The following is a 14,086-nucleotide window of genomic DNA, read 5'->3' on the forward strand; positions in this document are numbered from 1 at the left end:
TGATAGTTGGTCAGTCTGAACTCTGCCGCTTCCATAGCAGGAAGGAAGCCAAATTTCTGCCCTTCCCCTATTGCCCTTCTGTTGCCATCTGATCTTATCCAGTCTCCTAGAAAAGGGGCTGAGAGGCTGGCCTTGCCCCTCCCAACTTTCACCTGACACAGTCTCAGTCCTCTGCTTATCTGCTGATTGCCTAGCAACGCTCTGTCTGCCTCCCAACTCTCCCACTTCATGACAGCTAACAGTGTCTTCTTCGGGAAGGGGGGTTGAATTGCCCCTTCTTGGCTCTGTCAGCCAGCTCTCATCTGCAGAGTCTTTCTCTCACTTAGCTCAATTTCTGAGTCTGACTCCTCCCCTGTGCTCTGGTGACAACATTCCTGACAATAGCAGTATTTCAAGTGCAAGGGAGAAAGCGAGTGTGAGGAAAAGAATAAGGAAGAAAAAGGATATGGCCATTGTGGGAAACCTTTTCACTATGAATGGTCATTAATGCAGTGGGAAACTCAATAGGACACAACACAGCTGATGGTATGGGAAGCCAGAGCTGAAGGTGGATGGAGTTAGAGCCAAAAGTGGTTGCTCTCTCTAGGATTGCAGGACTGTATGGATCTCTCTTTTCACCCCATATCTTCAAGCAGCATAGGCTGATGGCTGCAAATGTACATTGAATAGTGAGTTCTCGTTCCCAGAAAGTTTCCCGGTCATGTTGAAAATGTAGGGAGAGGTGGATGTGCCATTCCCAGAGGTCTCCAAATCCAAGAAAGATGAATACTGTTTGGTTTTTCATTTTTTGTTCACAGTTGTGTTATTTAGGGGACTAGTGGCAACAGGGGTAAGATGGATCCTTTACCCTTCTGTCTTTTCCTCTACACATGAGGAAAAGCTGCTTGAGGATACTTGGTGGATGGGCTAAGTCTTACCTCCCTGGTGGAATAAGAGAGTGCTAAGCAGCATGTTCTGGGCTGCTGATGGAACATTTTTTTCTTTAATATTCATGACATGCAAAGCTGCATGTGATTTGTGGGGGGGTGGTTTGTAATGATGGCTTGTAGTCTGGACTTCTTACATGGTTCATTTCTATGGATCGTTGCATTAGTGTAGCTGACATAAGTTTAATAAGTAACTTATGAACTATTTGTAAGCCTGGTACATCTCCTATCTCATACATTACTTGAAAGAGGTACTAACATTCTGATCGTAAGAGTTGCAGAAAAGATCAGAGCACTAATCTTTGTATTTACCAGGAAGATTCAGTTATGCATTCCTGCAAGCTGAACCGGACTTCAAAAAGCAGCACATATGTATCCTTTCTTTCTTTCCTATCCTTTCCCAATTGTCTTATGCTTTCTAGACATTGGTCCAATCAGTTTTGCCTTTGCCCTGCCACTTTCCCCCTGAAAACCTACTCTTTAGCGCTAAATCGGAACAAACAGCAATCCACAGAAAACCTAAATTGCCATTTGTTCCAATTCAGTGGTGGGGCAAATGGAGGTGTGGATGAGCCCTGAGTCCTGTATGCCATATAGGACTTAGAAGTCTTTGTATATGCATATTACTCACTGACTCCATCTCTCCAAGTCTCATTTGGAAGGGTTGGGAGCAACAAGTGATTGTGTTTGTATGAGGGCAGTTGAAACCTTAGTCCTATTTGTAGGACACAGAACTAACATCTATTTCAAATTCTGCTAGACTGACAAATTCATCTCAAAATTTAAAGGAAGTGAGAAATCTTTTATCATCCTTTAGGGCAGGGGAAGGGAATTCATGACCTACCAGCCACATGCAGCCCACCAATTCCCAGGAGTTACGCCCACATTACCCAATTGCTCATGGACACTGTTCCCATATGGTGAATAGAAGCAGGCGCTCTGGGTTCCACCCAACATTGGGTGGGGGCCAGGCAGCCTGTATGTGATGTCACACAACGGGAGGAGGCCCACACAATAGTTATGCACTGTACAGTATGGCACAGTATGCTCAAAGGCTTACCTGGGAGTAAACCCCATTAGTAGACATGCATATCCTCCAACATGTCCAGGCCAGAAACTGGGCTGTGTGTCTTCTGTGCAGTGCTCCTGGGCAAGTGATGTGACCCATGTGAAACCGTAACCCCCAAAAAACACTTTTGTGGGGTGAGATCTCTGTGGGCAAAATGGCCACTGCGCTTTTGCACAAAAAATGGTATGTTCTGGTTTTTCTGGGACAGTTGATGGTATGGACATAGTTAAGATTCAGGCAGATGGAGGCTTCACCCCAACCCCACAGAGTCCTTGAAGGGATGAAGCATATCTGCTTTAAGAGCCAATATGAAAGGAAACAATGATGATATTATTATGTAAAGACTAGGACTGTGCACAGCACCCTTAGCTCCAATCTAGGAGACATCAGATTGTCCCACTGTTAGGGTGCCGTTACTGAAATTACTGGGATTTCAGTGGTGGAATTGATTGGATTTTCCAAAAAAAGTGGCTCAGCCACTTTGGGAATTTTATAGAGATATATATAAAGAGAGAGAGATAGAGATAGAGATAGAGATAGAGAGAGAGAGAGAGAGAGAGAGAGATACAGTGGTACCTCAGGTTAAGTACTTAATTTGTTCCGGAGGTCTGTTCTTAATCTGAAACTGTTCTTAACCTGAAGCACCACTTTAGCTAAAGGTGCCTCCTGCTGCCGCCGCGCCGCCGGAGCACGATTTCTGTTCTCATCCTGAAGCAAAGTTCTTAACCTGAAGCACTATTTCTGGGTTAGCAGAGTCTGTAACCTGAAGCGTATGTAACCTGAAGCGTATGTAACCCGAGGTACCACTGTATATATATATAGAAAAATCTCAACAATTGTGTCTGGATTTTCACTTCTTGAAATATGGCAACCCTACCCACCGTGTGGGTCAATCTGAGGACCATCACTCCTCCCCCTCAGTTTCCATTCCTGAAGAAGTTTGGGAGTGGGGCTCATGTTTAATTAAGGGTTTAAAACTCTAATTAAATATATAGATAAGGTCAATGGAGGAAGATCTTGCATGGGGGTGATGACCCACAAGGAGCAGGGGCAATTCTCTTTACCACCCTCATGCTGATATATCACTCTCTTCTGTCAACAGGTGTTGAGAGGGGAGAGAGATTCTGGGAGTGGGAAATGGCATCAGGTAGTAATGAGACTGCTCCAATATTCCGCATGAAAATAGGGACATTCTATTTGCTTTAGCCCAAAGGAAGTTATTGCAGTTGAAGGGAAAGTGCCATACTCCCCTTGGAAAATCTTGCTTCCTTAAGTGCCTTTCCTTTCCCCATATATAAAAGGATCATTATCATAAATGTCTGGGGACACTTTCAACTTCATGATGCAGGATATAAACAATTCTATATAAATAGTCACCTTATTTTGGACTAATGCAGACCTTGGTATCCATGAAACAGAACTCTTTCAAAGAGGAAGAGGGAGGTAAGCAAATCGTTGTTAGAAGAAACTCTAAAGGCGGGGTGGGGGGGAATGGGAGCATTTTTCAAAATGTGAAAATGAAATAGTTATTTCCAGATAAAACTAGCAACATGTTTTTGATAAGGTCAAGAAATAAAGATAGATCCCATTATAGATGGATTCAGCGGAGGGGACACCCTAATTTTAAACACTTATAGCATGTGATCTACCACTTAGAAATATTATCTTATATGACTTGCAAAAAATGTTGTGGTTTATCCTTCCTCCTAAAACAAATGCTCCTGTTCACAATTCCATCTAAACATTCTCTCTAAGCAGGGAATTCCACTATCCACCCCCTATCCATGTTCCATTTTTCTTTTCAAACTGCTGCTGTACATTTCATAGCTATAAATTGTGTCAGTACCTAGCAAGCTGTTTTGTGTTTTTGGAAGAAAATTCTTCAAGAGTTGTTTGTTTGTTTGTTTGTTTGTTTGTTTGTTTAATACCTATTTGTACTCAAGTAACCCTCTGGATTTCTTCAAGCATGCTTCTTTCTTATTTCTCATTGCTCCCATTGGGTTTACAATCCTATTGGTGCCAGAATGTTGTGGAACAGCATCTCCTTTCTGCTCCAGCCATCATGGACAAGGATTAGGGATAATGAAAATTATAGTCAAACAACAGTTCTCCATCACTGAGTGAAACATCTTGCTGAAAATCTGAAGCCTACTTTCTTAAGTATACTTCTTTAACATTTTGCAAGAAACAGTCACATAAACCATTAAAATGGTTACATTAGGTATTGTTCATATAAGAATTCTACTTATTGTGCAGGTAGTTTAGGTGAATGTGAGTCTCTTTCTTTCCTTTTGTTCTTTGAAACAACGAAGACATGAACTGTATTATTCTGTCCCCCCCCCCTCAGATTCAGCGCACATGGCAAAGAAAGTATCGCAAAATCAAACAAGAGTTTTTGAATTCATACTCTTGGGATTTGGGGATCTACCTAAACTACAAGTTCTTCTTTTCCTGCCGTTCTTGGTGATCTACGTGGTGACCATGGCTGGGAACCTTCTCATTGTTGTGTTGGTTGTGACCTATCGACATCTTCACACTCCCATGTACTTCTTCCTGGGAAACCTTTCCTTCTTGGAATGTTGCTATAGTTCAACAATCCTGCCTAAAATGTTGTCAAGCATCCTGGCTGGGGGGGAAAGTATATCTATAAAAGCCTGTTTTTTGCAATTTTTCATCTTTTCTTCTCTGGCTGGAACTGAATGCTATCTCCTAGCCATGATGTCTTATGACAGGTACTTAGCCATTTGTAAACCACTCAATTATGTTGTTCTTATGAATGGCAGAGTGAGCTTCCAATTATCTGTTGTGTCTTGGGCTAGTGGATTTTTTGTTGGCACAATTTTAACTTCATCAGCGTCATGGCTATCTTTTTGCGGCCCCAATGAAATCGATGATTATTTTTGTGATGTTAGCTCTAATGTAAGGTATATTTCTTGTAGTGACACAACTTTCTTTGAACTATCAGCCTTTGTATTTACTTGTGTGTTCACATTACCTCCCTTTCTCCTCACCATATCATCCTATGGCTTCATCATAGCCACCATCCTCAGAATCCCATCCAGAACTGGGAGACAAAAGGCCTTCTCCACCTGTTCCTCTCACCTCACAGTGGTTGCCTTGTATTATGGAACTCTGATGCTTGTCTATATGCTCCCTCGGTCAAAAGACTTAAAACACATGAAGAAAGTCTTCTCTCTCTTCTATACAGTCTTGACCCCCATGATCAATCCCCTCATATATAGCCTGAGAAACACAGAAGTGAAAGAGGCCATGAAAAAGGGTTTCAGAGGGTTTATATTCTACATCACACCATGATATTAATATAAATCTGCACAGCAGATTAAATGACCTGACAATTTACAGTACTCATAAATATACTGAAATATTTATTGTTCCTTCCTTTATGTCTCTGGGGTTTTGAGCCCCTTTCAGAGCATATTTTTGCTTAGAAGTTTGTCATTTTATGGAAGAAGAACATGGACTCTCACAGAGGAAGATTTAGAACAGTGAGACAGGCATTGCAACTATGGTATAGTCAATTGAGCAGAATGGAAGATAAGAGGTGGGGTGCCAGATTTTGGCCTTGCACAGAGTGCCACTGAAATTTGAAAGACCAAAGTCTGTCCCTGACTCTTGTATACTTCTTAGGAATCCTGATGTCATTCTACTAACTTGTCTAAGATGTCTGACCTGTATAAAATAATATGCCTATAAAGTACCACTTTAATACAGTTCTGTACATCTGTATCTGGTATCTGACTTTTGACACTCTTACACTCGCCTATACAAACAAAATCTGGGACATGTGATGTTTGCAGCAGTGAGAGTAAGTATGATACCACTGTCCCCCTCCATGCATGGATTTTTTTCCACAGTATTGTGAGCAGTTTAATTTCCAGCTTTGTAACCTTTAGCAGTGCACATAATGCAGTAAGGATTAGATTTCCTAGTTTTCCATTCGTGTCATTTCTGTAGTAACATATGTACTACAAAGTGAATGCCTTAATGCAACAACATGCTTTTTAAAAAATATCCTGCTCTTATTTTCCAAATAATTTGAAAAGAAATATATGCAGTGTGTGTGCGTGTTCTTTTTAGCAGCCTTGCCTTAGGATTGCAACAGAAGTTACTCCATTAAGAATCAATTGATTGTCCTGTTTTGTTTTTTAAAAATGCAGTTGAGTTTATTCTCTGAATGAATTGTGCTGTGATTATCCTGACCCCCGACCCCAGAACCTTGAGTCCTGGTTCCATCTGGGCTTATTTCTCTCTGCATACCCTCCCAAGAAGTAGATACGTGAAGCAGTAGTCGGTGGCAAAACCAGCATGGCGATTATGACAGCAGAAGACACCTTAGTTTCTTTCCCTCCACCTCCCGCCCTCTCTCACACACGCTCACACTGTAGGTTGGGGGGGGGGGGAGAAAGGGTTCATCAGGCAGACATTCTGCACAAACAAAACACTGCAGATGCAATTATAAAATCATCCAAAAGTGAAGCGTGCCACAGCACAAGGGCTATTTGTTTATGAAATAGAAATGGCTGTGAAGTGAAATGGACTCCCTTTCTTTCTAGGATTCCCTAGGAAAAAAAGTTAACAAACCTGGAGAATAATACAAATTACATCCCTAACCCTGTCTGACTGATGATTTCAGAGAAATGCACTTATTTGCAGTTTAATATTGAATATATCAAAGTGCAAGCCTGTGAACTTTGATGTGAAACCTGACCTCACCATTGAAACCTGCAGTGGTGTCGTTAACCTATCTTCTTTCTTTCTCTATTTCAATACATCCATTTCGTAATTTGGTATTTGTCCATCTCTGTACACAACACTAACTTCAGAGATACATCTCCCTTCACTGACTACTCTGCATTTAGACATCCTTTTATTTGTGCATTCATGTTGTTTTCTGCTCATGATCACATTGGGGCAGTTATATGTAATACTCAAATCTGCAGTTATATTCAACACTGGTTTGGGCTAGATATAAATGCCTTGTTTCGAATCCATTTATTTCCCATAGCCTTCTGAAAAAATCCTGTAACTTTTCATAGCATGTGTGTTCCAGGGCAGGGTTTATTTATTTTTGTCCCACTTTTGTTGCATTATAGTGCAAAAGTGCCCCTCCAGAACATCAATAGTACACTAGCACTGGGGAAGAATGACTAATAAAGAAAAATGATATGTGTACAGCCCATTGTAAATCCACAAAGACCACACTAATATTAAATCAATGCCATGTTGCCAATATACCTGCAAAAAACAAACATCCAAGAGCATGGAGAGGCTCTGTGGAAATTCACCAGCAATGGAACACTTCCTGAACTTTCCATCATGTCACCCTCTCCCTTCTTCCTGTATTTACTATTCTATAACAATAGGAGAGTACCACTTCTAGGCCTAAAAAGAACCCTAAACCTTATTACAGTGGTGCCCCGCAAGACGAATGCCTCGCAAGACAAAAAACTCGCTAGACGAAAGGGTTTTGCATTTTTTGAGCTGCTTCGCAAGACGAATTTCCCTATGGGCTTGCTTCACAAGACGAAAACGTCTTGCAAGTTTGTTTCCTTTTTCTTAAAACCATTAATACCCAGGGTGCATTGCTTGAAGAGGTGCAGTTGCGACTTGACTTCAAGGAGCAACTCATAGCACACGGTGTGATAGCCTTTTTTGAGGTTTTTGAAGACTTTGGTGATTTTTGAAGCTTTTCCAAAACTTCTTTTGCAGCCATTTGGTAAGTTAAACTTTTAAAACTTTTTTGGGGGTTTTTGGATTTTGGGTTGGGGTGTTTGGAATTCAAGGACTTGGTTCTGGGTTTGAATTTCTGTGTGGTGGGTGGCTGGGTGCTTTTGAATTTTTTGGATGCGAAGCTCTGATTTTTTGGGGGGGGAGTTGGAAAGGTAGGAGCTGTGCTGCCATGGGACCCAAGAAGACTGCTGCTGCAGAGGCCGGCGAGGTGAAGAAGGTGAAGGTTACGCTGGAAATGAAGAAGGAGATCATCCGGAAGCACGACGGTGGAATGCGTGTGACAGACCTCGCCAGGGAGTACGGGAGGAATCCATCGACCATCGGGACCATCCTGAAGATGAGGGAGAAGATCCTTGCGACTGATGCAGCCAAGGGAGTCACCAGGATCGTGAAGAACCGCCCAGCTGTTCTGGAGGAGGTGGAGAAGTTGCTGCTCATCTGGTTAGAAGAGAAGCAGCGTGCAGGGGACACAGTGACTGAGGCCGTCATTTGTGAGAAGGCCAAGGCCTTGCACGCAGACCTCGTCCGGGAACAGCCAGGAACCTCAGGCGAGCCAAAAGTCTTCAAGGCAAGCAGAGGCTGGTTTGACCGGTTCAAGACAAGATCTGGAATCCACAGCGTGGTCAGGCATGGAGAGGCTGCCAGTTCTGATGTTTCTGCGGCTGAAGACTTTGCAGCGGAGTTCCTGGAGGTTGTGAAGACGGAGGGCTACGTTCCACAGCAGGTCTTCAACTGCGATGAGACTGGGCTGTTTTGGAAGAGGATGCCCAAAAGGACTTTCATCACACAGGAGGAGGCCAAGTTGCCTGGCCACAAGCCCATGAAGGACCGTCTGACCCTGCTCTTCTGTGCCAATGCAAGCAGCGACCTGAAGATCAAGCCCCTGCTGGTGTACCACTCGGAGAACCCACGGGCCTTCAAGAAACACAAGGTCGACAAGGAGCAGCTGAGTGTCATGTGGCGATCCAACAGTAAGGCTTGGGTGTGCTGTTTGTGGACTGGGTCAATCTTGCTTTTGGCCCTGCTGTCAAACAGTACCTGCTGGACAACGACCTGCCGCTGAAGGCTTTGCTTCTGATGGACAATGCTCCTGCTCGTCCTAAAGGCCTTGAGGAGGACTTGTTGGAGGAGTTCAGCTTCATCAGCATCATGTTCCTGCCGCCTAACACCACGCCACTGCTCCAGCCGATGGATCAGCAGGTCATCGCCAATTTCAAAAAACTCTACACCAAGGAGCTTTTCAGGCGATACTTCGAGGTGACTGATTGCACCACCATCACCCTGCGGGAATTCTGGAAGGACCACTTCGACATTGTCACCTGCTTGAAGATGATCACCACGGCCTGGAACGGGATCAGCCAGAGAAATTTGAATTGCGCTTGGCGCAGCCTGTGGCCGGACTGTGTGGCACCAAGTGACTCTGATGCACCAGAGTCAACAGTGGTGCAGGACATTGTTGCCTTGGGGAGGACCATGGGCCTGGAGGTCACAGAGGAGGACATCAGCGAGCTGGTGGAGGAGCACAACCACGAGCTGACCACCCAGGAGCTGGTCGAACTGCAGGCAGAGGCTGCGCAGGAGCAGGCCTCGCTGGAAGAGGAGGAAGCAACTGAGGAACGGCTGTCCTCCAAAGAACTGAGGGACATTTGCCTGAAGTGGAAGGATGTGCAGGCTTTTGCACAGCGGCACCACCCTGACAAGCACGTGGCACATGACCTTGTGAACACTTTTGATGCAAGGGTCATGTCGCCTTTCAGGGAGGTGCTGAAAAGGCGGATGAAGCAGCAGACCATGGACAGGTTCTTCAGCAAGAAGCAAAGAGTGGAAGAGGAACCTTCTTCGAATTGTCCCCCAGAGTCTTAGAAAATGTACTGTACACTTTGTTGATTTTTAAATGTTTTTCTGTCATGTTTAGAAACTTAATTTATTGTTCCTTCAATTTTTGAAATGCTCTTTACAGTATGTGTGACTTTAAAGAGCACTTAATAAACTCTTGTTGTACCAAATTTGGCTTTGTTTGGACTTTTTTTTGACCATAGGAACGCATTAATTGAATTTCAATGCATTCCTATGGGATTTCGTGCATCGGAAGATGAAAAATTCGCTAGACGAAAAAACTCGCGGAACGAATTAATTTCGTCTTGCGAAGCACCACTGTACTACAGCTGTGCACTACATTTGGCTGAAGTCTGCATCCTGACCACATTGGGCAATATATTTTTTTGGGGGGGAGGGGGAGGTGAATCTGGACTAGGGCTGAATCAGATCAAGACTGTCCTGGGCTGTCAGGGTAAGGGGGGGGGGGAAGGCTGCAGCAGTCTGCTCCACAGCTGCTGAGTGGAGGATTAAACTCTGTGGACTTCAGGGTTTTGCTTCTCAAGGTAAATCAGGGGAAGTCTATTGGAAAGCAACACTTGAAAAGACTGAAGGAGGGACAGGAAACACTACTTCCTCTCCTGAGCAAGAGCAGGGGGTGTTTCATGCTGTGGGTGCTGCTTTGCAAAAGCCTTCCCTGCAGCCAGGCCCTGCTCTCAGCTGGGATAGATGAAGGATATGTTGCATCTCTCGACTGTATGTGTAATTAGGGCTTTAAAACCCTCACTAAGCATTAGCCACACCATAGTTGTCTCCAGGGACATATCTGGGGTTGGGCTGATGGTCCCTGGTTTGGCTCTTGCTGGGTCAACACATTCTGTGGTCCAGTGTTAGACTGGGGAGCTGTGCACAGCTCTGTTTGCTACTGAAACATGCAATGAGGACACAGTCACAAGAACACTCTCCCCTCCTGCAGGTTCCAGCAACTGATATTCAGAAGCATTGCTGTCTCCAGCTGTGGCGGTGAGGCATAGCCATCATGTCTGGTAGCCTCAATAGCCTTTTCCTCCTTGAATTTGTCTAATCCTCTTTTCAGCCATCCAAGCTGGTGGTCTTATCCCTGCCTCCTGTGAGAACAAGTTATATGCATGATAAAGAGAAATCAGATATGGAACCTGAAATTAAGTGGAACCATCTTTTTCAACAACAATAATAATAATTGTCCTTGGGTCTCCCCTATGTGCTCATATCCCAAAGGAAGTGGTTGAGGGAAAAGGGCTCTACTCCCCTTGGAAAAACTTGCTTCTTTAAATGCATTTCTTCTACCCACAAGTAAAAGGCTCATTATCATAAATGTCTGGGGACACTTTCAACTTCATGATGTGGATTAATGTAGGCCTTGGCATCTGTAAAACAAAAACAGAACTCTTTTGATGGGTCAGAGAGAGGTAGGAAAATTTCTGTTAGAAGAAACTCTAAATGCTGGAGGGGGGGAGATGAAGCAGGAACACATATTTCAAAGCCTTTTTGCAGATTGATATAAAATAGCACTTTTTAAAAACAGTGGAAAACTTTACTTTGATAAGATAAAGCAAAATAGATCCCATTACAGATAGATCTAAGCAAAATATGAAGCCATCCTTGTGAATCCAAAACCACCCTTGTGAATATGCAGTTATTGTTAGTAAGGAAACTTTTTTTCTTTACCAATGGGACTGCAGTGTGTTTTATGTATTTTTCTTTTCTAAGCAACATTAGTTGTGTGAAGTGTGAATGAGATGTGTGAATAAGACATAATAGTAATAGTAGTAGTAGTAGTAGTAGTAGTAGTAGTAATGTCTGACTATAGAAATGGTCAAATAAAAAACCTATTCATTATATAGGCAAGTTACTTAAATGTGAGACTCTTTTAAGTTCACTTTAAAACAGTGAAGCCATTAAGTTTACTCTCTGTGCTACTTTCTCCAGATGCAGCACACATGGCAAAGAAAGTATGGGAAAATCAAACAACTATTTCTGAATTCATACTCTTGGGATTTGGAGATCAACTTAAACTACAAATTCTTTTCTTCCTGCTCTTCTTATTGTGTTATTTGGTGACCATGGCTGGGAACCTTCTCATTGTTGCACTGGTTGTGACTGATCGACATCTTCACACCCCCATGTACTTCTTCCTAGGGAACCTCTCCTTCTTGGAATCTTGCAGCAGCTCAACCATCCTGCCTAAAATGTTGTCATGCATGCTGACTGGGGGGGAAAGTATATCTGTCCAAGCCTGCTTCTTGCAGTTTTTTGTCTTTTCTTGCCTGGGTGGTGCTGAATGCTACCTTCTTGCTATGATGTCTTATGACAGGTACTTGGCAATTTGTAAGCCACTCCACTATGCTACTCTAATGAATGGCAGAGTGAGCCTCCAGTTATCCGTTGTGTCTTGGGCGAGTGGAGTTTTGGTTAGCACAAGCTTAACCTTATCACTCTCATGGTTATCCTTTTGTGGTCCCAAGGAAATTGATGATTATTTTTGTGATGTTAGCTCTAGCATACGACATATTTCTTGTAGTGACACTCATTTATTTGAACTATCAGGTTTCATATTTACCTGTATTTTCACCTTACCTCCCTTCCTCCTCACCCTAACCTCCTATATTTCCATCATAGCCACAATCCTCAGAATCCCATCCACCACTGGAAGGACAAAGGCCTTCTCCACCTGTTCCTCTCACCTCACAGTGGTTGCCTTGTATTATGGAAGTCTGATGCTTGTCTATATGCTCCCTCGGTCAAAGGATTTAATACATATGAAGAAAGTCTTCTCTCTCTTCTACACAGTCTTCACCCCCATGATCAATCCCCTCATATACAGCCTGAGAAACGTGGAAGTGAAGAAGTCCCTGAAAATGGGCTTCAGGAAGGTTCTATTCTACATTACAGCGTGACACTGACACACACACACACACACACACACACTTCACGCATATGCTCACTAAATTAAATTATGAGACAATTATGAGAATTATTTATTGCTCTTTCCCAATTGTTTTACACATAACGTATTCCTTTATCGAATGGATTTTTGCTTAGGAAATGGATATATAATGGCTAGGGATTCTTAGGGGAAAGGATTTAAAATAAAACTGCCAGAATCATAATGCCTTTACACAAATCAAAAGTGTGACTGCATTTGGAATATGATGCATAGTTCTGGTGGCCTCGCCTTGCAAAAGGTATTGTAGAGTTGGAAACGGTTCAGAAAAATGGGCAAGCAAAATGATCAAGGGGCTGGATCAACTCCCCTATTAAGAATGGTTGAAGCATTTGGGAGTGTTTAGTTTTGATAAAAGGTAAGAGGTGACATGATAGACATTTATAAAATTATGCATAACATGGAGAAAGTGGATAGATAATTTGTTTTTTATCCCCCACTCGTAACACTAGAACTCATTGCCATCCAATAAAGTTGAATGTTGGAAGACTTAGGATAGATAAAATAGAGTGCTTCTTTGGTCAACCCCTAGTTAAACTATGGAACTCATTCCTGCAGGAGGCAGTGATGGTTATCAGCTTGGATGGCTATAGAAGAGGACTGAACAAATTCATGGAGGACAAGGCTTTCAACGTCTATGCTCTATCTCCATGGCAGGAGACATTATGCTTCTGAACACCAGTTGCTGGAAACTGCAGGAGCGGCGAGAGCTGTTGAACTTGGGTCTGCTTGTGGGTTTCCCACAGGCATCTGATTAGATGGGCTAGATGGACCGCTGGCATGATCTCACAGGCTCTTCTTATGAACAAAGTAGACACATGACAATTAATATACCTGAGATAGTCATGTTTCCAACTTTGAGGTTTTGAAGAGGAAAGGTTTGTGTGTGTGTGTGTGTGTTCTGTAATAAAAGGTGTCTGTCTAAGTCCTGGTGTTTTCTGTATGTATTCTGTATTTTCTAGCAACTCTAAGAAGCAGTATCAACTTTCATTAGTTTCTCACTTTTAATTCCACATTAGCTTTTCTCTTAACTCTATATAGGTGGGCAGGCCAATGAACTGAAGCTTTTCTTTATCGTGAGATTCAACAACACTCAGTTCCAAGCTCCAGACTAAAAACAATTAGTCTTGTGAAACGATGGTTATTTTGCTATCGTCTAATGGCCCTTTACAAATGTTATGATGACTACATGTAATGGTTAATCACCCATTATCATTTATTCCATCACATGCATTTAGCATAATTTCTGGAACAACCTATATTCATTAGATTTAGGCTCCATAAGTGTGACAAGTGCCCAGCTGTGCAAATGGACCAATGCACAAACACATTATACTTGTTGGGCTTTTGTTCAGAAGCTACATTGAATGCAGTGGGTGCAAAAATCCCCACCCCACCCCCGCCCCATATGTCAATTTTAACATGTGTGGCAGAAATATGTCACCAAGTTCCTTTCTTTTGACAGGGCATTTTAAAGCTGCAGAACAAGTATTTTAATAGTATTGTCTACTGTGCTATAAGATATTTTTGTCCACGCTCAGA

General features: G+C 42.8%; 1 protein-coding gene across 1 annotated transcript; it reads left to right on the forward strand.

Annotated features, from left to right (window-relative positions):
* Window positions 1-4,353: 4,353 nt before the first annotated feature.
* Window positions 4,354-5,310, forward strand: LOC308461829 (olfactory receptor 10A3-like; the record flags this gene model as incomplete). The annotated part of the gene is made up of 1 exon (XM_080978994.1): window positions 4,354-5,310. One exon carries the CDS (start codon window positions 4,354-4,356, stop codon window positions 5,308-5,310), a length of 957 nt encoding a protein of 318 aa, XP_080835120.1.
* Between the last annotated feature and the right edge of the window lie 8,776 nt (window positions 5,311-14,086).

This window comes from Podarcis pityusensis (genome assembly GCF_964106645.2).
Source record: "Podarcis pityusensis genome assembly, chromosome: 13".
NCBI classification, from domain to species: domain Eukaryota; kingdom Metazoa; phylum Chordata; class Lepidosauria; order Squamata; family Lacertidae; genus Podarcis; species Podarcis pityusensis.